This window comes from Urocitellus parryii, chromosome 1 (genome assembly GCF_045843805.1).
Source record: "Urocitellus parryii isolate mUroPar1 chromosome 1, mUroPar1.hap1, whole genome shotgun sequence".
Taxonomy (NCBI): domain Eukaryota; kingdom Metazoa; phylum Chordata; class Mammalia; order Rodentia; family Sciuridae; genus Urocitellus; species Urocitellus parryii.
Genome location: NC_135531.1, coordinates 128019247 through 128044332, shown reverse-complemented (window position 1 = coordinate 128044332; position 25086 = coordinate 128019247). Strand labels below are relative to the sequence as shown.

Genomic DNA, 25086 nt, shown 5'->3' with positions numbered 1-25086 from the left:
CACACACACACACACACACACACACACACACATGCACATACACACTCCACATCATTTGTAAATCAGCCCCCTGGATACCACATACATACAAACAGCCCCCAAATCATAGTTCAAAAAGGAGAAGCTGGTAAACATTTTCATCTGGGCTCACATGAGGTTATAGAAAATACATTTTATTTGTTAAACATTTTAAATCAGGAGATTTCACATGTAATGGCCTGTATTGAAAATTTGGAAGATAGAGCCATACTGAGCCCCAATCCCCTCCCCCCCACAACTGGCACCTGGAGCAGAAGTGCCAGCTGCCCCTTTAGATGGGATCCTGTGCTCTGTCACCAGTGCTGCCCATTGCCTCCCTGGCACTGAGGCCCAGGATCCGTGGGTGCACAGCTAGAGCTTTGGCTGAGATTTTTTTTTTAATAGTAGAGTTAAGAAGAAAGCAAAACATTTTTCATAACCCTTCTCTATCAAAAGTGGGAAACAAAAGACAGACCGAGAGAGGGCCTCGTGTCTCAAGAAATACAGGAGAGCTCATATCTCTTTGTGGAATCCAAGACCATTCTTATATCGCCTAGCCTGCAGCGCCAATTTATATTATTGACTGGCCCCGCAGGCGTTTAAGTTTGCTAGCCTGCCCTCACTCTTCTATTTGCCCTCCCAACCCAGAGTAGGACCTTCTCTTTTTCACATTACTCGTCAGGTGCACGCGGAGCGGGTTTGTCGTTTCCTTTCTCCTTCAAGGCAGCCCTCTGTTTATTTTAACCCGATTAGGGAATGGGGGCGGGGAACTAAAGATTCCAGCAGCGGTCATTGCTGTAAGCTCCGAGAGACGACGACGTGACTTGCCCAAGGTCACAGGGCCTGAAGCGGGAGGTGTCTAGACCCTACCCCGGGACTTTCTAGCTCCATAGCCCAGCTTGTTCCTTCACGCCCACGTCTCTGGAAGCCGTGCGCTCTCTGGGCGCAAACACTGAGCGCCCGGTCGGTTGCGCTGCGCCCTAAGGTTGTTTCCTTCTGAGGACTGCACCGTAGGGTTAGAGAAACCTTGGGTCACTCTGTTATGCGTGCCCTGGAGTCCACTAGGCTGCGTGGCTGTGACTGCGGGTGGCCCCGAATCTGACCTGCCAGTCACTGGGGCCCTGGGAACCCATGCGCGAGGGCCGGGGGGCCCCAGAGCTCTCCCGCAGTCCCCTATCCAAGCCGCCGGCTGGCAGCTTACCGCGGCGCGCTGGCGGCCTCGGAGCGCTTCTGGGAGGCCAGGGGTGGGGGGAGAGGACTGCAGCAGAACCTGCCGGGGGCACCCCAGCCCTGGACCGCTCTCCGCAGGCTGGCGCCGCGCCGGGGTCGCCGCAGCCCTGGGCCCCTCCCGGGCCACCTGTGCGCAGACTGGCGGGCCCAGGAGAGCCCGGATCCAGATAACTAATCCACTCCGGGTTTCAGACTCCTGTCCCAGTCCCTAGAGACCACGAGGGGCGGTGGGAGGCCTCCCCGCCCACCACCCCTACCCCTCCCTGGGGGAGCTTCAGGCATCGCCCGGAGGGATCCCCGGTGCTGGGGGCGGCCCGTGAGCGCAGCGCCTGGCGGCCCGGCCCCTCCTTTCTTCCCCCGCCCCGCCCCGCCACCGCCCCGCTCCTGTACTCCAGTCCGGGTTTTGTGGCGCCCGCCGGCCCGCTCCCCGGCTGCGGGCTCCGCGCGGCGGCTGGCTGGGTGCGCGGCGCGGCTGGCGCTGCGCTCCGCCCCGGCTGCATTGCTGCGCTCCCGGTGCCCAGGGGAGCCACGCGCCGAGTGCGCCCCACAGCCGGCCGCCCGGAGGCAGCGCAGTCCGCTGGCATGGGCCCCGGGGGCGCCCCGAGGTGGGGCTCCGGGCTGAGGCGCTGAAAGCCTCGCTCCCGCCCGCGGGGCCCCGCGCCCAGCTCGCCCGCCTGCGGCCATGGCCATCCGGCCCGGCCTGTGGCCAGCGCTCCTGGGCATAGTCCTCGCCGCCTGGCTCCGCGGCTCGGGTGAGTCACGCCGCGCGCGCTCTGGGGAGGCTTGCGGGGGACCGTGCGCGTGAACGCTCGCAGCTGTGTGTGTCGGGGGCTGGGGGGGGGTCTCTGACCCGCACTGCCGGACCTGGCTTGGAGCCCCCAGAGGCCAAACTTTGCGAGGCGGGACGCGGGGGCAGCCTCTCGCTGCTGCGTAGCTTCGCCGCGCGCTCTCCCGGAAGCCTGGGTTCTGCCAAGTCCAAGAGCAGCTGGCAGCGCACGGGGCTGGCGAGTATAGACGCCCCACGCCTCCGGGTGGGGGAAGTTTGCTGCTTGCTCGGCCCCAGAGCAGGATCAGGGTCTTGAATCAACCCCAGGGAGTCTGACTTTGAAGGTTCAAAGATTAGAGGGTTTTGACTACATGCCAGTGCCCAGATAATGGGGCGCCGGGTGCGAGGAGATGGCTAAGATACCTCTTCCCGGTAGCATCTGCCCCAAAACAGCCACTCACAATTTCCCAGCTTGGCACCTGGCCTCTCTGCCCACGTCCAGAACACAGTGTCCTCCTCTGTCCCCGCCATACACGCTCGCACACGCACACGCTCAGGCGTGGAGGCGCATACAACAGCCCCCAGCTCTTGCAGCCCGTGCATTCAAAGAGCCCAGGCCCCGTGGTCGGGCTTTGGCTGGGGGCCTCCCTGGTCCGTTGACCAGAGTTGTGTGCGGTTGGTAGGCGGGCTTTCCCTTCCTCCTGAAACTCCACAGCCTTTCCTTCTCCCAGCTCGTCCTGTTGGCCCCTTAACGTGTTTAGTAACTCAACCCTTAGTCCACCTCCTTTCCCTTGGGTGAGGGGGCTTGTGGGGAGGAAGTTCCCCTGGCATCCTTTGTCTGGTCTCTGGGAGCCTCCACCTAGGCTGAGCTGTGAGGGCCTCCTGATCTCTGCCTCCCCCCCCCCATACACTTAGTAGAGCTGAGGTTGTGGGAGGGGGGGTTGTCATTTGTGTGATCAAGGGGCTTGGGACTTGCCTGGTAATTCCAGATTCTTGATGGCCTCCAGAACGTGGAGGTGTGTTCCCCAATTTACCCAGGCCACAGTTCATCACCAGAGTGTTAAAAGGATCTTTGGGGTTCCTGAACTGCCAACCCAGATTGATCAGAGATCAATGAGTGAGAGCTCAGGGACCAGCCTGATGATTGAGGCTGATGGCTGTTCCTTAAAGGGTTTCTATGCGCAGCGCATCCTGCACTCACCACTGCCTGACCACCCGTTCCATCCTGCCCTCTAAATCCTCCTCTACCCCATCCCACTGCTTCTATCTCCCTTCCCCCTCACCCACTCCCCCATTCTCACTTTAACAAGCCCTTCTTCTCCACAGTCCCCCTTGCCCATCCTGATGGGGCTAGTAGGCTGTGCTGCTGCTGGTGTGTTCATGTTGCACACATGTACATGTTAGGGGTTTGTGCAGATCCCCAGATGAACACTCAGGGGGCGTGGGTTGCACCGTTGACCATGGTGAGCTGATGTGTTAACGCTTCCCCACACATGGGAGGGGCTGCTGGACATGGGGTAGGTGCCCAGGAAATGTTTACTGAGTTGGATGTGTGTGTGAGAGCTGTGTGGCCATAGCTGCATATCACCACATGAGCCCATGTGAGGGCTGTGGGTTGACTTGTGTGCCGGGTACTTCGGGGGTTGGAGTGGCGTGTGCAGCACTGGTATGTGTGCAGCCAGATGCATTTATGTGGCCTGTGCACATGTGCAGCGGCTGTGCTGTCACACAGGTGAGTGCAAACACGGGTGACAGGTGCTGGTAAGTCACATCCCTGAAGCCAGGAATGGGGAATTGGATTCCTCTGGAGGCCATGGCCGGGTGGGAGGGGGAACCTGCATCCCTGGGTGCTGGGGCACCTGTTGGGGCCCAGTTTGAGGTTACCTAAGGCTGGCAGGTGGGCATTGGTGACACAGGGCTGCCCAGGAGCAGAGCCTGCCTCCCGCATCAACTCTCAGGCTTATGAGAGAAGACGCTGAAGGGTACAGGGGTAGGGGCAGGCCCTATTTCTCGTTTGGGGCCCTTTCCCTGCTGTCCCCCTCAGGCTCTGGGCACATATGGACGCCCAGGCACGCTGGCCCTTCGGTGACCCCGGCTCTTCCCGCTCCCGCCCAACAGCTCCTCAGCAACAGCAGCCAGTGAAAAACCGTCTGTGACTGGCTGAGGGAGGGATGGCCGGCCAGGCAGGCAGCAGGGGGCGCCGGGGGCCAGCACTGCAGCCTCCTGCTGGCTTCCCAGGCCACACGCCCACCCTCTGTCACCCAACATCACACCCCACTACCTCAGATAAAAGCCTGTCCCTTCAGCACAAAAGCACCTGGGCAGGCCCCTGTCTGTGCCTGGGCACCCACCTGTCTCACCAGATTGTCCCTTTCTACCTAGCCAGTCACACAGCTGGCACACATGCCTCCCAGTGTTGGGGTCCTCTCCCAGATACCCCAACACTCTTAGAAGGGGGGGGGCATGGGGAGCTGGCTCTCCTGGAAGATGGGGGGGAGGGGAACCAAGCTTTGGCATTGTCATCCTGACCCCAACAATCTGCCTTTGTTCCCCTTCCTGCTGCCTCTGTCCCATCTCCGGGGAAGGCCTGGACCTCTCTGTGCACCCTCCACCTGCAGGCTGGGTTGAGAGTTGTAATTCTCAAGGGGTTAAGAGATGCCCTGTTCTTGCTCACCTGACCTTGCACAAGGGGTAAGCTGGGCTTTGGGGTCCCTAGGTGCCTCCAGGAAAGGGCTGATCCTCTGACCTACTGCCCGCTCCTCGCTTGCCCGGGTTGGGAAGGACTTTGAGCCAGAAACCAAATCCCCAACCAAGAGGTCTGGCTCTTAGGAGTGGCCCCCTTTGGCCCCCACCAGGATCCAGGGGCCCCTCACGCCTCACATCCCTCCTTCCTGCCTGGTGCTGCTCTGAGCCCCAGATCTGCAGGTCTAAGCCATCGGGATGGGCCTGCCCTGAGTTGAGGCAAGAGACCCCTTCCTTGGGTAAAGACCCCAGCACTGGACTCAGCTGCCACCTGGAGTCCCTGAACACACAGGCACTGCCTACTCACTGCAAGTCAACCCTCTCCCCTCCCCCCTTCCCAGGGCCCCTGCCTCCCCCCTCCCCCTGTCCCTCAGCCTGGGGCTGGAAACCTTAGTGTCTCCCTTGGCTCTCCCTTCTCCTTCACGCTTCACATCTAATTTGTCACCAAGTCCTCCAGCTCAGTCCTACTTGTGACATTGCTCTGTGTCCCTGGCTAACTTTGCCTCCCCCCGCACTGCCCCTGAATTCCCTCACCTGGGCCACTGTGGTAGCCAGTCCTACTCATCCCCTCCCCTTTTACCTCTTCCTAGACTAAGCCCCCTGGCACTGGGCCAGAAACCTCTAAAAAGCTTTCTGCGGCTCCCCAGTGCCTGCAGGTGAAGTCCAGACCTGAGCCTGGGGGACCCTGAGGGATTTCCCTGCCTCCCTTGCCTCACGTCACCAGCTGGGAGATTGTGTGTCCTGAGCTTTGACCACTTCTGGTTTTCAGAGTGTAGCTCCTTTGCCTGCAGAACCTGGTGCCCCCTGACCCTGCCAGCATGCTCCCCACCTGACACCCAACCTCCTCCGCTCTGCCAGACCTAGGCCAGGCCCTCTTGCTCTTGCCCGTCCCCATACCCTTCTCCTTAGCTTAGCCCCTCACCCCCTGCTGCATCCCAGCCTCTCCCCAGCTCCTCTCCTCCTCCGGGTCCCCAGCACACTGACGTGGCTAAAGGACAGAGGTGCTGCTTCCTCAGGCCTGGGGCAGCTGCCAGCAGCCTCTGACTGGATGACCAGTCCTACTTGTCCACTCTGGGTGGCGCTGTGACCCTGTTGAGTGCTGAGTCTACCTGAGGGGGCCACTCCTAAGAGCCAGGCCTCTTAGTTGGGGATTTGGTTTCTGGCTCAAAGTCCTTCCCAACATGGGCAAGCAGGGAGCGGGCAGTAGGTCAGAGGATTAGCCCTTTCCTGGAAGCACCTAGGGACCCCAAAGTCCAGCCTACCCCATGTGCAAGGTCAGGTGAGCAAGTGACCCTGTGACCCTGTGACCTGTTCTGTGCCCCAGCATGCCCTGAACCATAGCCATCCAAGTGCTTAATGTTTTTTCTTTCTTTTGGTTGGAGTTTGGTCCCCTGGCCAAGCAGGGAGGGATGCTGCGGCCAGGGAAGAGAGGTTTACTTTGCCCTCCTTGGCAGCAGTTCCCATCCTTGGTCCTGAACAGACTGCCCTGCTCCAAGGAGGTTGGAAGTGACCTCCTATTCAGGGTGGGGATCGATAAAGCACTGTCCCCTGGCACCACACATGTGGAACCCAGCTCACATTAGGGCATTTGTGAGTGACCCACACAAACTGCATCCCTGAAACTGTTAAGAAGGCACCTCTTTGCCCACCCCATCTCCATCCTAGCATAGATTTGTCCCCAAAGAAGGGGGTGTTTCCTTCCTGCTCTGCATCACCTGTGTGGGGCTCCTTTCTCCTGATGGGGAGAACCCTGGGTCCCTGGTCTCAGCTGCCTGTGATCAGCTCTCGCAGCCCACCTTCATCCCTCTCGCCAGCTTCCATGGGGGGGTCCTCCTGCCCTCCAGGGAGAGCCTCGGCCTCCTCTTCCCTCCTGGGGGAGGGAAAGGGAAGAGCTTTGGAGGAGACAGGGCTGGCTTCCACTCAAGCCAAGCATCCTTGCCTGTCCCCCGTCTGTAGAAGAGATCATGTCGGGCATAGTAGCACATGGATGGGCAGCACGAGAGAGCACCCAGAGTGGACATGACATCCAGCAGGTGCTCACAGCCTGTCTCCTTCCTCCATTGTCATTTGAGGAGCATGAGCTGGGACAGAACTGGGGACTTCAACTGCATTGGGGCTGGGGCCCAGAGATAGGAGACAAAAGCTGCTTCATTGCTCCCTACCCCAGCCCCAGGCAGGAGCCCCAGGTGGGGTGATGCACACCTACCACTCCCTGGAGGGACCTGGGCCAGTGCTTCAGGTGTCCCAAGGGCAGTTGTTTGGAGGTTCTGAAAATTATGATTGGGCTTCAGCCTATCCTGAGATTGTGCTGATGGTCAACTCTGACACACAGCAGCAGAGGGGAACAGGGGCCCTGCATGGAAATAAGTCCTAGTCTTGGCTCTACTGTTGGCTGTGTGATTTTATACAAATTACTTGATGTCTCTGAGCCATTTGCCTTTTTGTGTACTAAAGGGACTCTACTGGGGAGAAGCTGCTACTCAGAAAATGTACCTTGGGAACCTCAGGTAGACTCAGCACTCAGTAGCACGTTCCCCAGAAACTGCTCACACCTGCCCAGCACCTGCCAAATGCACCAACAGCCCTAGCAGTGGCTGCCTGCATTGCCTGGGAGCAGGTGGCTGCTGGGGCACAGCCAAAGGTGGCTGAGAAGCAGAGCTGGAAGTTGAGTCTCAGCCCCCAGCCAGGCAGCCCAAACCTGCTTCAGCTGATGAGCACCCCCAGCAGACTTCTTGGGGGACCCCAGAAGGTCCAGGTGTCAGCATCGAAGGCCTACCCTCTCTCTTCCCAGGCACTGATGCCAGGGGCTACAGGCAGCTTTGGCCCCCAGGGCGGATGGAGGAGATGGTGGAGTGAGCGGGTTGGCAAGCACTGGGGTCCGGGCTTGGACCAGGAGCTCCAGGGAGGTGCTTAGGGTGTGAACTTACACCATGTGAGTGCAGGGCCAGCCTCCAAGAGTGGGAGCCTCTTTAAATTCTGTGCCCTTGCCACCTCCGACACTTCCCCTAGTCCTGGCCCCAGATCCAGCTCCTCCTGCACTTCTTCAGTTTCATTGTCTGTAAAATGGACTCAAAATGTCCCTCCTCACAGGGTGCTGGTGTGGGTTAGGGGGGCTGATACATAGCCATCCAGCACTTGGTAGGCACGAAATGGTAGCGATTGATGGTGGTGGATGTGGCAGGGGGCGCTCTTCCATCCTGTCTGGCACGGACAGGGAGAATCTGGATGTCTTTGTGGCAAAGAGTGCTGCTGGGGACCAAGTAGAAGAGAGTTCAGATGAGACTCCCATTTTGCGATGGGGGACAGGCATGGCTTCTTTTCTCTGTCCCTTTTCATGCCTAGGGCAGGACACACAGAATTCCCCTCCCTCTCCCTTAGTGTGGTTGTGGACTGGCCCAGCCCAGACCAGTGCAAGACTGAGGGCTGGGGGAGACTCGCACAGGTCTGGGGAGGCCCCAGTGGCAGCTCCTCCCCACCAGAGAAGTTTCAGGTCCCATTTAGGTAGGATGGGGACTCTGATTTGGGCCACGGTGGGAGCACCAGAGGCCAGCCCCTCCCCATGCCTCGTGTCACTGCTGTGTCCGTCTGGAAGACTCAGGGTCACCTTGAGCTCCAGGCAAACATGTGGCTGAGATTTGGGGAGTGGATGAGGGGTGAGGGAGTCTTTCTAGATCGACAGACCTGAGGGACAGACACAGGGGCCTTGGGGAGGGAAATTCTGACTCTGTATCCCACTTTCCCCAGCCGAGAGGCAGGTGGAACTCCCCACGCCCCATCCTGCAGGGGGTCCATCCCGAATTAGACTCCACCCCCTCCTAATTGGGGCGGGGACCCAGTGGAGCCGAGGGGCTGCAGGTTTTTCTCAGGTCCGCATATTCTTTCCAACCACGCACAATACCAACTGTGCCAGACCCGGGCGGGTCCTCTTATCGCCCCCTGCGTGACCCGATCCGCAGCCTCCGCGCCCCCTCCTCGTCCTCAAGGTAGCTTGGCGGGCGGGGTCCCTCCGGCCGGCCGAGCTGCGAGGCACGTGAGCGGCCGTGGGGCGGCAGGTGCCTGAGCCAATGGGAGCCCGAGCCGAGGGGACTAGCAATTAGCCGCGGCGCCCGGCGGCCGGGGCTTGGGGAGGGGCGCGCGCCCGCCGGGGGCGTCGGGGCGCGGCGGAGGCGCTGCGAGGCCGCGGGATGGTCCCCGGCCCCGCCCCGGCGCAGGGTAATTAATGCGCGGTAAACTCGGGCGGCCGAGCCCGGGAAGGGGCGGGATCCCTCCGCCCGCCAGCCCGCCCGCGGCCGCCCGCCGGATTATCGGCTCTTTGTTCGGGGCCTGTTAACAAGTTCCTGGCTGAGCGCTCGGCTGCCGCCCAGGAGCCGGCGTCCAACCTCCCGGCACCGCCGCTCGGCGGCCTCCGCCCTCTTCAGTCCTCGCGTCCAACTGCAGCGCCCAGCCTCCTGCCCTTTCCCCGACCACCTGCCAGGCGGGTGAGCGGAGCAGTCCAGTGCGCGGGGCTTCCTAAGACCCGGGGCTGATATTGCCGCAGAAACCTGGGGGGTGTCGCACCACCTGAGCACCTCCTGCAGGCCAGGGGCTTCAGATGCACCGCTGTCCTCATTCCCATTTTACAGATGAGGTAGGGCATCCTACTTGTACCAGGACCCGGCCATCTTAACCATGTTGGAGTTTCAACCTAAATCTTTAACACCCTATGCATTCTACCAAGTGGAGAGGACCCTGGAGCGGGAAGAGGAGGAGCTTTGGATAACTGTAGACTGCACATGGTTTTTTTCTTTATTAACTTGGTGATGGTAGTAATCGTAATCCTGGCGAGTGCTGGCCTCTGCCTGCATCATTTCCTTTCAGGAGAACCCACGAGGCAGGCTCGCCCCATTAATTAGATGAGGACACTGAGGTATGACTATAGGAAGTGGCGGAGCTGGGACCTCATTACTGCTCTGCTAGCTTCCCCACCCCTACCCTGTGGGAGGCAAAACCCTGCCCATGTGCCTGTTTACTCTCAGGGCTTTGTCTGATGCCCCAAGGACTTTATGGGAGAAAGCTAGGCGACCTTGATTTTTGGGCTAAGTCCCTCACCTCCCCGGCCCCTCCCCATCTACAGCCCTCATGCAGACCCCGCCTGGTGTGTGGTGAGCTTGCTTCCTAAACCTGGAAGGGATGTCCAGGCCACAGGCTGTGATTGTAAACACTCCCCACCCTGCAGGTTGGTTGCACTCCCCTGTAGCGTTTTAAAAACCAAAGGGACTTGTTCAAAACCACTTTCTCACAATGAGGGAGAATCTTTTCAAGTTAGCTCACCCAGTTGGTTCTTGGCTCTTCCTTCTGGGGCCACGAGATGGCTTCTTCCCCTTTCCAGTTATTTAAGACAGGGCTCCTGCCTGGCCTCGCGTGCCCCTCTCCAGGCCAGCCACTCCAGTCCTCTCAGCTGTTCCTCAGTTCCAATCCCCCTTCCAATCCCCTGCATCCTCATTACCTTTTCCTCCAGATGTCAGCACAATAATTGTACCCTCAGTCCCAGGAGCTTGTCACACTGACACAATGCCCCAGACCAGTGGCATAGGATACTAAGATATCTGTTGCAAATATTGGAACACCCAACCCTCATTGCCTTTAGGGGGGAAAAAGGAATTTTATGGTTCATGTAGCTGAAAAATCAGGGGTAGCTCTGGTTCCAGGCATGGTTGGACCCAGGGAAGCATGCGTGCTTTTGCGTCAGCATCACTCTTCAATAAACTCTCCCCTAATAGTCCCAAAGTGGCTGCCAGGAGTTCCCAGGGCTACTACATCTTCATAGGCCCAGGTCAGGAGGAAAGAGCATCTCTTTCCTCAAACATCCAACAGATGCCCCAGTCTTCCCTCACTGGTCCAACTCAAGGGCTATGCTCTGTGTGAACCAATCACCCCATAAATGCTCATAACTCCTCAGCCAGGGGTTATGGTTATGCAGATGGATTACCATTTCTAGAAGCTTCTTATCCACCAGGAAAGGATGCGAATAACCATCCTCCAGTTTAACCAGTAAGTCATTAATACATTTTGTCCAATTGTTTAATAACCCAGCTGACTAACACCACGGACACAGCCTGCTCAGAGATACAGCTGGAGTCGAGACCGACATTAACTATTTAATCAGCATTGTTAGAAAACAGTGCTGGCTGTCCCACAGGTTTCCCTTCCTGTAACCGTGCTGTCGTCTGGTTCCTATGTCTCCATTCGCTGAGCCTAAGATATTTCATCAGGTGCCTGGCTGAAATCCGGATATGCTTGGTTTCCAGTCTGGCCTTCATCTACCAGGAGAGAAACCCTGTAATAAAGAGAAGCTCTTCTGGTGGGTGTGGTCTGTGGGGGTCCCGGCTTGTCTCTCGATGTCTCTCCTTCCTTGGGTCACAGGCACCTGATTGAGAAGCTCTACTAAAACTGTGCCTGGAGTTTTCATCCCGGTCACTGGCTGTTCAGTGGACATTTGTTGGGTTGTACATGCTAGCCCTTTTTTAAATTTTGAGACAGGGTCTCACTGAGTTGCCCAGACTGGCCTCAAACTTGCAATCCTCTCGTTTCAGCCTCCTGAGTGGCTGGGTTTATAGGTGTGCACCACCGTGCCAGTCTAAAGCCTGCTTAGAAATCCTCTTGTTCCTTTTCCCAGCACCCCAATCTCTTATTAATATCCCCTTCCCCCCCTTTTGGGTTTAAATTCATGAGAATCACTTTCTGTTGCTTAGCCTCAAAGAACCCTAAGAGACACATTGACTGAGCCAAATGTTCTTCCTTTATTGACACCTAGACCAAGACTTACATACACATCTCCCGCCCTGGGCCACCCCACTCCCACCTTCTCAGAGGTCAGCAGGACTTGTCAGTGCCAGGAGCCTTGAAGTCGTCCACAACATTCAGCCTCTCCCTGTCTCTCCTTGGTCTTCTGTGCTTTGTTACTAGCTTTGCTCTTGACTCTCTGGTTCAGGGTCCTCAGGCAGAAAATGGCAGGCCTGTCTTTCCTGGTCCTGCTCCAAGCACCCCTCCCACCACGGGCTGTGACTGGGCCTGTACTCAGCTGTCCAGCCCCTCCACGGTGGCTTTGTCCTTGGTTTTCAGCCATCTTCCCATGCTGCTGTCTGGTCAGAATCTGTGTCTGCTTGGAGGTCTCGCCGCTGCCCTCGCACTAGTCTAGAGATCTGCTTCCTCCTGATCCTTTAGGATCACACAGATGCAGGGCCATTTTTCACCCCAGCCTGGTCTTCTCAAAACCCCTTCCCTTTCAGAATCCTGGCTCCTTGCAGGAGGGGGCTATCTGTGGTATGGATTCTCTGAAGCCCACCACCAAGGCCAGGACACCCTCTGACTGTGGCCCCAGCAGTGGTGCCTTGGTCAGTGCTTCATGGCTAGCTCTCTGGGAGGGCTGGGGATGCCCATCTTGGTGGTGTAAATGCCTCTGCTGTGGCCTATTTCAGCTAGCAGTGCCGGGTCAACTGGCTTGCAGAATTCTAGCAATTTTCACAACTGACTGTCCCGAGCCTGGATGCGCTGGCTTTGGTGCAGCATTGTATTTGACCAAGGTCACCCCCCAGCCCTTCGAACTGATCACAAGCTGGGAGAGACTTTCCCCGCAGGGCCCACTGACTCCCCAGACTTGAAAAGTGGCTACCCTTCCAGCTCAGGATCTCTGGTGGCTTGAGGGCTGGGAAGTCAGATGTGCACTTAAGAGCCAGCACTCTGGAGCTGATGGCTTGGTTTGGAATCCTCACCTGGGTGACCTTAAGTAGATTATTTAAGTCCTTGATGCCTCAGTTTCCTCACCTGGAAAATGTGGATAATGAAAACTTCCTTCTTCGTAGGGTGTTTTTGTTTGTTTGTTTGTTTGTTTTGGGCACCAGGGATTGAACTCAGGGGCATTTGGCCACCGATCCACATCCCCAGCCCTATTTTGTATTTTATTTAGAGACAGGTTTTCACTGAGTTACTTAGTGCCTCCCTGTTGCTGAGGCTGGCCTTGAACTCATGATCCTCCTGCCTCAGCCTCCCGAACTGCTGAGATTATATTTGTGTGTCACCGTACCCGGCCTTTACAGGGCTTTGAGGATTAAGGGTCATTCATTCAGTGTGGCACCTGTAGCCCCTGCCGGCCACTGTGAGCTCACAGGTGTGAACTGTGTAGGTGTGAGCAGCCTGTGCTGTGGGACAGTGGTGGGCACACTCGCCTTGGGCCTCTCTACAGAACTGGTCCTGAATTATGTGGGTGGAGAGCAGGATCCTGGGTTGACAAAACCTGCAGAGGGTCAAGGGCGGGACCCAGGCTAGTGTCTTGGGAAGGTGCTCATTCTGGGATGAGCCTTTGTGAGGGGGCTTGAGAAGAAGGGGTGACGTGGTGAAGGACAACTCACCCAGAGTGACTTGGCCAGGTACGACTCCTGGTGTGACAGTCTGAAAGTCAGAGCAGAGGTGGCAGGAACACAGCTGCCTTGGGGAGTTCAGATGGGTCAGAGTTCAAGCCTGTGGCTCAGGACTGGTGCCTGGCCACCCCTGACCTCTACCCCCACAGGGGCACTCAGGCGAGGGCCTTGGCTTGTAGCAGGGTTTGGCCGGATAGAAAGGAGGAGGCAGAGGGATGGGCAATCCCTGGTGACAGCCTGCTGGAGCAGACGGTGCCTGTGGGGGGCCAGCAAGTGACAGGGCTGGCTGCATCTTTGAACTGGGGAGTGACAGGCAGCGAACGGTGTTTAAGGAAGATTAATCTGGCAGCACATGGAGGATGGATGGGAGCAGGGAGAGGCTGGAGGCAAGGAGACCCGCCGGGAGGCTGCTGCGGTCACCCAGGCAAGAAATGATGAGGCCTCCCTTCGCAGCAGTCAGGCAGCTCGATGGAGCCAGAGAGAGAGCTGAGGGGGACATCGCCAGAGAGCACGCTGCATCTGGATGGTGCATGTGGGGGGCGAGGAGAGGGCGGAGGCAAACATGATTCAGAGCCTGGGGAAGTGATGTCAGGAACGGAAAATAGATGGGGATTGGATGGGGGGAGAAAACGACAGAGCAAAGGGGCACAGTCCTGAGAAGCCCCGCCACCAGGCTGTGCCTAGCAGGTGGACAGGGCACCTGGTGGTAAGCAGCAGAAAGCGGGTCTAGCCAAGCTGAGCAAGGGCGTGGGATAGAGGGCTGTTGGGCGGGAGGGCACAGTGGCAGAGAGTCCCGACTGAAAGCCAAGTCCTAGGAGAGAAGCTCTTACAGCCCAGGGGGAAGAGATTGGCTCTGCTCCGAGCATCTCTGAGTGTAGGCTCAGGACCAGGTGGGAAGAGACAAAGCTGAGAAAGACCTTCCTAAGGGTCCATGGCACGGGCAGCCCTGGCCCTGGAACTGCTGGTCGGGACCCCTCAGGGAGACGGTGGATGGATGCCAGGCTGCCTCCGTGGGACCCTGTAGTGAAATGCAAAGGAGAGGGCTTTGGAACGACCTGGTCATCATTCCTAGCCCGATCCTCATTGCCCTGAGGAGTTTCCTATTCTTTGAGAATTAGTCTTTCTGGAGGGGTGGCCCCATCTTGTGGGGTTCGTAGTCTTTTTGCTCCCCACTGTGTGACCACTTAACATCCTGTCCCAGGGCACAGCGCCTCCACTCTTGGGTGACTTCCCACCATGATGTGGGACTGTCACCTAGAGGGACCCACACTCCCCTGGGATAAGACGCCTGACCAGGCTGAGTAAATCAGAGAAGAGATCCCGGACCCAGCGGTTGGTCTTGTGTGGTGGCAACTGAGCCAGTCAGGATCCCTCCCCTGGCAGTTCCTGCCTGGAGGGGAGAACTGTCCCCTGTGCCTCTCAAGTTGGCAGGATAAAGATGCAGGCTGGGACCATGGGCCAAGGCTGGTTCTCTCTTATGTGGAAGAATCCAACAGAGGAGCTGAGTGAGGCCAATTCATAGGAGATCAGGACGAGCAGGAGGAGACTGTCCTGATGTCCCAGAATCCCCAGAGACAGGGCCTTTCTCAATCCAGGAGCTGCCTGGGCATCCTTCTGGCCGCCATCTAAGAATGTCCTGTATTCCTGTAGAGTCAGGTCTCAGTGCCCCGCACCTGGAGGAGAGCTGGGCCAGGATCTCAGGAGGACGAGGTGACGGTGTGGGCAGAGGGACCTCCCAGAGGTCGTCGGAGCACACAGGGCCTCCACCCCAAGCAGCAGATATTCTTAAAAATGGAGAATTCAGGGGCTGGGGCTGGGGCTCAGTGGCAGAGCGCTTGCCTGGCACCTGTGAGGCCCTGGGTTCAATCCTCAGCACCACACAAAAAATGAATAAAGTAAAGATATTGTGTCCATATTTTTAAAAAAATCTTTAAAAAAAACTAGGGAATTCACATAAAAATCCAAATTTCAGGCTTCTCTTGAAACATCAAAAGATCTGGACTGGGCCCAGTGAGCCAGGAAACTGGGTGGGCTGGAATCTGGCCACCACCTTGGCAGGCATGAACCTCCACTGCCCATACACCCCACCGCTCTGCACCCCACTGCCCGTGCAACCCCCTGTACCATGAACCTTCAGTGCTGTGCTCCCCAGCCCTGAGCACCCCTCCCACTCACACATACCTATGGGCCATGTACTCCCCGGCCCCTGTGCCCTCTGTCCTGCATATCCCTTTGTCCTATGCATCTCCACTGCCTGTGCAGCCCCTGGTCCCATGCTGTACCTCCCACTCACCCCCCACTGCCCTGCACGCCCTGCTCTGTTCACCCCACCCCCTTGTGCACACTGAGGCTGCATCTTCCCCTGTGTGCAGGGCTTGGTGAGTGTCCGGCTGGAGGCCAAACGCAGCTTCCTTTCCCATGCAGCTCTGAGAGCCAGTGTTGGGCCTTTGGTTTCTCCTGTTCAGTGGGAGACGCTGGGAGATGGTCAGGTGGAAATAGCCAAAAGATAATCAGGAATCCAAGGCTATGATGCTGAGATGCAGTCAGGGTGGGACGTGGAGATGTGAGACCCATTGCAAAGAGCAGGCCATGGGCACTGTGAGCTAGAGCGCCATGCCAAGGGGGACATTGGGGAATGGCTGCCGTCAAGACGGAAGAAGAGAATTCCAGGGGCCATTCGGAGGGAGCCAGAAGGATGCCATTGAGCAAACGGGAAGCTGGGGAAGAATTTAAAGTTATGACGGGGATGCGGGGGGCAGCCATAGGGAAGGCTGCAGAGAAAGGTCCTGCGTCTGAGGCCCGAAGGCCACGCTGGGGGGACGAGAGGGGGCCTCTGGGGAGCCTGTGCTCAGAAGCAGAGCAGGGTGAGCAGGCGACATTAGTGAGCTGGGAGACATGTGCACGGACACAGAGGCCATTTGGAACTTGGAGAGAATGAAAGAATATTAGGGCCAGAAAGGAAGGGGATCCATTGAGGGCTTCAGGGGAGAAACTTGAGAAAAGGGAGCCAGGGAAGGAATCCTAATGCTGGGAGTCTACAAGGTCCTTGCACACAAACTGTAGGTAGACTCAGAGGAGAAGTGACTTGCCTGGTGTCACATGGCTGGCTGCCACCGCAGAGCCAAGTGATAGCCCCAGCTCTGTGGAAGTCAGAATGGGCAAAAGGCCCAGGACCCAGGGAGCTTTCGAGAGATGCAGAGAGGACAGACTGGGGGCCAAGGCTGGGTGAAGACGGTACACATCAGCAGTTAAACAAGCACTTATCGAGCGCTTATTGTGTGCCAGACACCATATTAAGCACCGCAGTAGTTCACTGAGCAAGTTGGACACTGTCCCCTCCCTAACAGAACCCACTTTCTGAGATGATTTTAACCAAGCAGGTAGGTTAAGATCATGTGGGGTGCTGCTCAGTAGCTGGAAGGCCAAGAGGGCTGTGTGAGCACAGGTTGCCGGACATGAGGACGCATGGGTAGCAAGTGAGACAGGATGGTCAGGGAAGGCTTCTCTGAGGAGGTGACATTTGATCTGAGACCAGAATGACAAGAAGGAGCCAGCTGTGGGTGCAGCCCAGGGAACTGGGGAGTCAGGTGAAGAGAAAACCTAATGACTTGCATCTGTCTGTGGTCATTGGTTCTTCTAGAAAGGCACAGTGGAGGGGCGCGTGGCTGAAATCCCCCTGCGGGCACATCTGATGCACCTAACTGGCTGGAGAACATCAGGAGGCCTGACCCTGGACCTGCTCTGTGTCCGCAGCATGAGCGCAGGGCCAGACACAGTCCTGGCCTCATTTATGAGATGGGAAGGCCAGGCCAGGACTGTCATGGATCCTGAGGCCCCAGGCAGGCCACTTCCACTCCTGGAGACCTGAGCACTACCCAGTAAAGTCTGGGTGCCCACCAACCCTCACTGTCTCCAGTGTCACCTGCTGACTTATAAGATGGCCCTAAAGAGACCCAATGAAGCAGGACTTTGATGCACATGTATTTTATAGTAATATGTGTTTTTAATTGAGGTAATAAACCATTGCAAAATGCACATTGAGTGTCATTTAGCTCCTCCACAGAGTGCAGCCATTGCCCCTATGTGATTCCAAAACATTTTCATCAGCCCCAAAGGAGACCCTCATTGGACAGACGTTTCCCATTCCTCCCTCTTCCTAGCCTCTGGCAAACTCCACCCTGCTCTCCATCTCTACACACTTGCTTGTTATGTCCTTGTAAATAGAGTCACACCATTTGTGGCCTACTGTGTCTGGCTTCTTTCACTTAGCATAATGTGTTGAAGGTTCATCCGAGTGGCCCCATGAATCAGCACTTCATTATTTTTCATGGCTGAATAATATCCCCTTGTATGGATGTACCACATTTTGTTTATCTATTCATCCACTCGTGGACATTTGAGTTGTTTTCATCTTTTGGCTATTGTGAATAATGCCACTTTCAGTATTGGCATTCAAGTATTTGTTAAATTCCTGTTTTCATTCTCTTGACTATTAACCTGGAGAGGAATTGGTGGGTCATACGGTAATTCTACATTGAACATATTGAGGAACTGCCAACCTGTTTTCCTGAGCAACTGCATCATTTTATATTCCCACCAGCCGTGTGTGAGGGTTCTCACAGCCTGATGCTTATTTTTCCCTTTTTTGACATTGAACCCAGGGCTTCACATATTCTAGGCAAGCCCTCACCACTGAGCTATAGCCACAGCCTTTTTTAAAAAAAAAAAAAAAAAACAAACTTTTTTTCCACATGAGATGAGTGACACGCCAATGTGGTCACAAGGTTTGGAGAGAGGCCTGTCTCACATAATGGCAGGAGCACTCAATCATCTCGCTTATGAGCCAAAAAGGACCCTCCCCCTTTTAATTTTTTATTTTGGGACAGGCTCTCATTGAGTCGCCCAGGCTGACCTGGAACTCGCCGTCCTCCTGCCTCTGCCTCCCGAGGAGCTGGGGTTACAGACAGGCGCCACCTCACCTGGCCCAATGCTCATCTTTGAGATATTACATTCTTGCAGAAATAGTTTCTTCTCATCTCCTGGTGCCTGTCCTTTTCTGGGACCTGGGTCTGTGGGTGGCTCTCTGTGAGGCCACCCAGCCCTGCCTGGCGTAGGTCTGGTGGTTCAGGATGGGCATCAAAGGGCAGGACAAGGCCCGGGGGAGCAGTGGCCCTGCAGCCGGCAGTGGGTCAGGGATGGCTGTCAGAGAAGGTCTGGGCCTGTCCACCCCCTCAGGCCCCTGCTCCCCTCTGCCCCTGGACGCTCCCCCTCCCACCTCCTGCACCCACGCCCCCCCCCCCAGCCAGGAGCTGCCCTCCCCGCCCCTCTGCTCCGTTTTGTGTGTGCGTCTCGTCACCAGGATAAATGTAGCTACAAACAATGCGGCCGGCTGGGTGCTAATTTGTCAGACGCAGTGCGCGGCTGTGATTCCGAATACATTAACATTTTCACATGAAATCATTTCAATTTTTAGTGATTAAGAAGTATTTGTTTTAAAGCATCAGAGTGATTTGCTGCAGAACTGGGGGCAGAAGGAGCAGGGGTGAGGGAGCCCCCAGGTATGATGTCACTTGTGGGCGACAGTGCAAGCAGTCACTGCCCCAAGCCCACCAGTGCCCCCGGGGCTTCCCTGGGCATGGAGCTGGAGATGGCACAAAGCAGGGCGAGGGGTGGACACTGTAGACCCTGGGGTCTTTTCAGGACACAGGGCCCACTTTTCCCCGGCTTCTCCATGTCATTCAGGCCTCACTTAAATTTCACCTTCTCAGAGAGGACTCTCTGGATCCCAGCGTCAGCTAGGGACCCGTCACCCTACGCTTTAGCTTCGTCACAGCTTTATCAGCCTCGGAGTGACTTTCTCTCCGTTGACTTTCCCCCACCCCCACCCTTACCTTAGCAAGTAAGTTTCTTGAGGGCGGGGACTGCGGCCTGCTCACGTCCCCTGCCCATGCATGAGGGGGTGGATGGCTAGATGGATGGACAGACAGATGGATCGATTGATGGGTGGATCGACTGATGAGAGGGAGGGTAGATAACAGCTAAGTGGGCTCAGGACAGCCCTGGCCATCCTGGGCATCGTGTCCCTGGGTCAAGCTCCCTCTGGGACTTGAGGGACCCCAGCCCCTCCCAGGCAAACCACTTTTGGGTTGCTGGACTTCCCAGCACCAAGGGGTGTGAGTTCATTACCCCTGGGGTGCTCAGGAGCCTCCAGTCCCCTGCCCGTCTCCATCAGCCTCTCTGTCACCTTCCTCTCTGGGCCACAATGCAGGGTTCCCGAGGGCTCAGACAGCCTGGCCCCTGTGGGTCTCAGTTCCTGCCACGATTCTTGGCGGGAGCCCCCCTCTCTCCCCTCTGAGGATGCTGTCAAGTCAGGGCCCTTCCAGAGCAGCTCCTAGAGCTCCAGGCCGGACACCCCGGAGGAGCCTCAGGGCCACGTGTGTCGTGTGCCTGCTGCGTACTGGCCCACGTGGGTCTGTGCCAGGACGTGGTCAGACCTTTGTTGAGGGAGAATCAGCTCCTTCCTGCAGACCGCTCTGCGGGCCCCACAGAAGGCCCTTCCCCGCCTTCAGCACCTCCCCAACTCCTGTGGCCTGACCCCCACCTCCCCCTGCCCCAGGCCAGGCCCCTCCCCCCAACCAGGCCCCTCCCCCAGACCCCTCCCCCACCTGCCCCAGTGAAAGGAAAATAACTGGAAGCTTTTATCGTTTGGCAGAAGCAACATCAGAAAACAATTATTGTTTTAATTACCTGCTGTCGCCGTACAAGACAGGGAGGTTGTAAAGTGCGATAAAATCTCTCATGTTAATGGACTGCCAGCCCGGGCCAGCCGCGATTTATGGGGCTGCAGCTGGCAAGTATGGTCAGCTGGTCCCCAGCCCCACGGGCCTCCTCTTCCTGTCCCTGGGGCCCTGTCTCCAGAGCCCGGGGTTTGGTCACCCTTTCCGTCCATCACACTGGTGTCTGACGCAGCAGGGACACTTGCCTTCTCCTCGGGAAGGCCCAAGGCCAGCACACAGGGGCGTGTCCTGCAGGTGCCATTCCTTGGAGGGGTGGACCTTGGATCTGCTGCCCTTCCCACTCCACAGAAGAGGCGCTGGTGCTGGCCCGGAGCTGGTTGTCCCTCCACAGGCCACTCCCCACTCTCCTCCCTCCATGACAGCCCCCCACCCAGACACACCTGGCTGGCCCTGAGTACCATCTTGGGCTCCTGCTTTACCCAGAGGTGGTCCTCCCCATGCCTGTCCCCCCTCCCAGGCCCACTGCACCTCCCAGAGCCTGACTGCTGGCCGCTGCTCCTGGCTGAGGTCCTGTCTGTCCTGCCCTCGATCAACCCAGCCCCATGTCTGTACCTGCCATGGTCCCAAAGCCCTCGGTGGCACCATCCCTGCTCAGGAACTGGCCATTCTCTCCTGAGCACTTTCCTACATTTTCCCACTAAAGCTTCACGGTAGCTTTAAGGAGGTGCCATGATTATGCACCGCACCTTCTTATAGACACGGAAACCAAGACAGAGGAGTCAGGTGTTTGCCTGGCTGTCAGACTTGTGTTTTGATAACAGGAATTGAACCCAGGGGCATTTAGCCATGGAACCAGATCCCCGGCCCCTTTTATTATTATTATTATTATTCATTTTATTTTGAGACAAGGTCTCACATAAGTTCCTTACAGTGTCACTAAGTGGCAAAGACTGGCCTTCAACTTGCAATCCTCCTGCCTCAGCCTCCTGAGTTGCTGGGATTGCAGGCATGGGCCACCATGGGCAGTCTGATTTCTAAGTCCCCATTGTGAGGACTAAATGGGGTGATCACTGTGAAGTGCCAGGGAGATTATTCAAGCCATTTGGGGTTTTTTTTGTTTGTTTGTTTATTTGTGTTTGTTGGTTTTAGGATGGGACCTCACTAAGTTAACCTTGAACTTGCAATCTTCCTGCCTCCACCTCCCATGTGGCTGGGCTACAGGCTCCATTTTGACTCTAATCATATTCTTATTACCACTCAGTCTGGAGTACATCACTTAACTGCTTGATTCCGTCTTACTTTTTCCATTAAAATGGGCCCAGGGATCACACATTTCACTCCTACAGGGACGGAGGCTCAGGCTGTGAGGAGAAGTAGGGTCCCCATTACACAAGTCCCTTACTGCTTCACCGAGTCTTCACCCATGCCAGAGAGGGTGGGGAGCTGCTGAAGACGACTTTAAACCTGGAAAGCAATGTGATCAGATCTGAGCTGTCGGAGGATCGGGGTTTCCAGTGGAAGAGAGAATGACTTGGTACCAGGGGATCCCAGTGGAAACTGGTGATGAGGCTGGGCGAGGGGAGAGGTGGGGGCAGGAACAGAATCCAGAGCCGTGGGAAAGGTGGAGGCAGCCCTTGGTCACTCTTGGGGCAGAGGACTTAAGGGTCAGGGTCAGGCTGGTTCCCTCAAGACTCACCTCCCTTCCCTAGCACAGGCCTGGCACGTGCCACAGCCAGTCTTGCATCTAGAAAACAGGTAATGGCTGAGGCTGGGGAGCTCTGAGTTGAGGCTAAGCTGGCGTGGAGAGGAGCCCCATCAAGGGGATGCTTTGGCTGTGGCCTGGGCCTAGGTGGGGCTTGGAGAACCCTCGGGTACCAGGCTTCCTCTCCCAGACAGACTTGGGTGCAGGCTGAGGCTTTGCCCTGGACAGCCCCTCTCACCAGTCCCTTCACCCACCCTCCCCTCCGCCCGGGCACCAACTCACACCTGCAGCAAGTGTTTGTGGAGGTGTGTCTGAGCCGGCTCAGAACCCGACCCGGGAGGTTGCAGGCATGCCCTCATGGAGCTGGTGTTCAAGTGCAAGGGACAGGCAGAGCGCCCGCGAACAAACGAAGAAATGAAATAATTACAGGCTGTCAGGTGTGCAGAGGAGAACAAAGGCGCTGAGACGAGATGCCCCTCCTCTCCCTCCTCCTCTCGGTCCCTGTCCTGTGTGCTTGTGAGAAGTGGCTCGTGGCTCCCCAGCCCTGCTGTGATGCATGGTTGGCATTAGAGGCCCGGCCTGCCCCATATGTCTCCTGCCTTCCCTGGATCACCTGTCCCATTACGGCCACCGCTTCAGAACTCTAATATGTTCCCCAGGGCCGGGGAGGGGCCATCCATTTAAAGACTTTTCCTTGGAGTCTTCTCCTCTGAGGACCCTTGGACATGGAGGGAAAGAATGCAAGACAGATCTGACTTGAGAACTCCAAGGACAGAGGTGGCTGGAGCAGGGTCCCGTTTGCCACAAGACCCATGGACCAGCAGTGTCCATCCTCTCCCTTTCCTCTCCCCCAGAGGTGCCTGCCTCCCTCCTCCCCCTCGCTTCCCTCTCTCTTTTCTCATGTTCCTGCAAGAGTGAGCCCACCCCACCCCACCCCCAGCCTCCGAGGGAGAAGCTGTCCCCAGGTGCTTAGAGATGACATCCCTGATTACAATTCAATCTGCCAGTGTTCCTCCCCATCCCTCCCAGTTCTCTGAAGAGCCACATGTTCACTGTCAGGGCTTCTGCAGGGACCAGCCTCAGTGTCCTTGTCCCTAGTGGCTGGGCTAGAGTGGCTGGTGGGCTGTGCCCACCCTGGGAAGACGTGAGCCAGTGTGGCAGCCACAAGACAGATGGAACGTGAGAGGTACATGAGAGCCTTTGGACTCTGGTGCCCGTGTGACTCTTGGGCTGGGCGTCACCACCTTTTTGGGATTTGGGGGGTAGCTGCTGCTCACAGACGTGCTTAGAGACCCCAGGGCCCGTGGGCAGCCTCTGCCTGCGCCAGGCAGCATGGTTCAGGAGAGCTGGTCTCGTATGAATGTGGGAATGAAGGGGTTCTTACATAGCGTGGGGGAGGAACAGGGCCTCTGGCCAGGGGCTGGCTTGCATGCTTAGAGGTGGACATTGGCACTGGTGTGACAGAGGAAGCATGTATCCATGGGTAAAGGTGACCTTGCCTCATGCTCAGAAAGCATGAACGCCTGGCCCTTGAGACCAGCCCCTGAGGGCTCGGGGCCACCTGCCCAGCCTATCTGTCTTCTAAGTCTGAACAGAGGTCTCCTGCCAGTGTGTCGTGTGCTCAGTGTGAGTCTCCAGCGAATGCTCTGGGGCGGGAGGTGCGAGGCAGCTAGCTGGGCCCCTGCCCTTGGCTGCTAGAGGTCCTCATCCAGGCGTCTCTGATCGCTATGGTCCAAATTTCAGGAGATTCCCTGATCCCTTCCCAACAGCTCCAGATGCTCCACAGCCTCTGATGCATTTCTCTCCTGTGCTGGCATTTCCCTGCCTGGCTCTGTCCCCTTCCCTCCTGTCAAACATATGAAATCACTGGGCCCTTCAAAGGACAGCTTCCAATCCCTCCCAACCTGCAGGTGTGCGGCTGAGTGTGTGTGTGTGTGTGGGGGGTGGGCATGGCTGTGAATACCTGTGCACCTGAGCGTGGGTCCAGAGGTGCCACCTCGGTCTACCTGGATGCCTTTGATGGAGCGCGTGGGTGTGTGTCCCGCAACTGTCCCTGAGTGCTGTGGAGTGTGGTTCCCCCGTGTAAGTGTGTCTTAAAAATGGGTCCATCTGGAATTTGAAGCAACTGTTTTCCCATCGATAAGGAGCCGACAAAGAAGAGAAACAAAAGGTGTGAATGAGTAAACAGCCAGGCGGGAGAGAGGAGTGGAAGGAGCTGGGGCGAGAATTGGAACTAATCCTTTTCCTTTTAACATTTGAATAGAAGATCTGGAAGAGGATGTGTACAGTGAAATCACGAAGTTTGCAGCTAAATCTAAACTCTCCTGGGCGGTAGTAAAATGCCAAGTGGAGAAGGGGAAGCTCTAGGGAGAGCTGATCTTGAAAGGCAGTGGGCTGGGCCCAAAATGGCCCGCCAGTTGAGTTGGGTGGGGGATGACGGGGCAGGTGTGTGGGGGAGGGTACCTGGAGCTTCTCCCCAAGGAAGCTGGGCAGGATGGGCAAGGGGACTTGAAAGATGCCGCTGATGCTCCCTTCTCCCTGCCCATGACTGAAGGCTCCCTGCGTCTGTCAGTCTGTTGTGCGTATAGTCACTTAGGGGAGTGCCGGCCTGAGTCTGGGGGAACCTGGGTTCCATCACAGTTCTGTGTCACGTGGGTATTTCATTCCCCTCAGTTTGCCCATCTGTGAAATGGTGGCAGTGATTCCTGGGGGCTTGCCTGACAGAGGTGGGAGAGCAACTGAGATTGCACGGAGGTGACAATACGTAGGTTACTGGGAAGTCCTGTACCATCGTGAATGGCTGTTGCTGTTGCCGAGAGAGCCATGATGAAAGGGGAACTGTCACATAAAACCAGACTGGCCCACCTGGGACGGTCTTCAACAGCGAGAGGCTGATGGGCAATGTGGTAGAAATCTATAAAATCAGAACAGGCCCCCGAGAAGGGGCACCTCGGGCTCCTTTGCTAATTCCCAGCCCGACAGAAGGAGCCTCGCCTCCTCCTCTCCCCGGCCCCCAGCAAAGCTCAGGAGAGGTGAAGTTAAAACCAATAACAGGAAATCCTGCTGCACTCAGCAGGGAATAAACTTTGAAAATCATTTCCCCTAGAGGTGATACAGTCTGGAAATATAAATTGCTTCCAGAAAGGTTTAGATAAGTTCATGGATGGCAGATCCAGAATGGTTCTTGAGCAAAATGAGAATGTGAGGCGGCCTCTGCCCTGCGGGGATGATGTCAGAGAGGAAGTCCCCACCAGGGCCCAATGCCTGGGCCAGACGTCGCCGCCCGATCACCCTGCCTCTGTACACGCGGGGATCTGTGTCTAGGAGCATCTCAGTCCCACCCCCACTGCCCCTCCCACGGCCTCATGAGCTCCACGGAGTCTCCTTGCTCACAGTGCCAGCTCCTGTCTCCAGCTTGCCCCTGCCACCTCACCTGCCATCACATGGCAGCTGCCCCTCCCTCCGCGTGCTGTCTTCTAGCACAGGCTCCTCGCC

General features: G+C 57.0%; 1 protein-coding gene and 1 non-coding gene across 2 annotated transcripts in view; one reads left to right on the top strand and one right to left on the bottom strand.

Annotated features, from left to right (window-relative positions):
* Positions 1–1764: 1764 nt before the first annotated feature.
* Unc5a (unc-5 netrin receptor A) overlaps positions 1765–25086 on the top strand; it is a 62427-nt gene continuing 39105 nt past the window's right edge. The window contains exon 1 of the mRNA XM_026398166.2: positions 1765–2000. Coding sequence (XP_026253951.1) covers positions 1931–2000 — 70 coding nt within the window. The 5' untranslated portion in view covers positions 1765–1930. The remainder of the gene's footprint in view (positions 2001–25086) is intronic.
* On the bottom strand, positions 17903–18006 carry LOC113189484 (small nucleolar RNA U13). The gene has a single exon (XR_003301658.2). It is a non-coding gene; the product is annotated as a small nucleolar RNA U13 (small nucleolar RNA).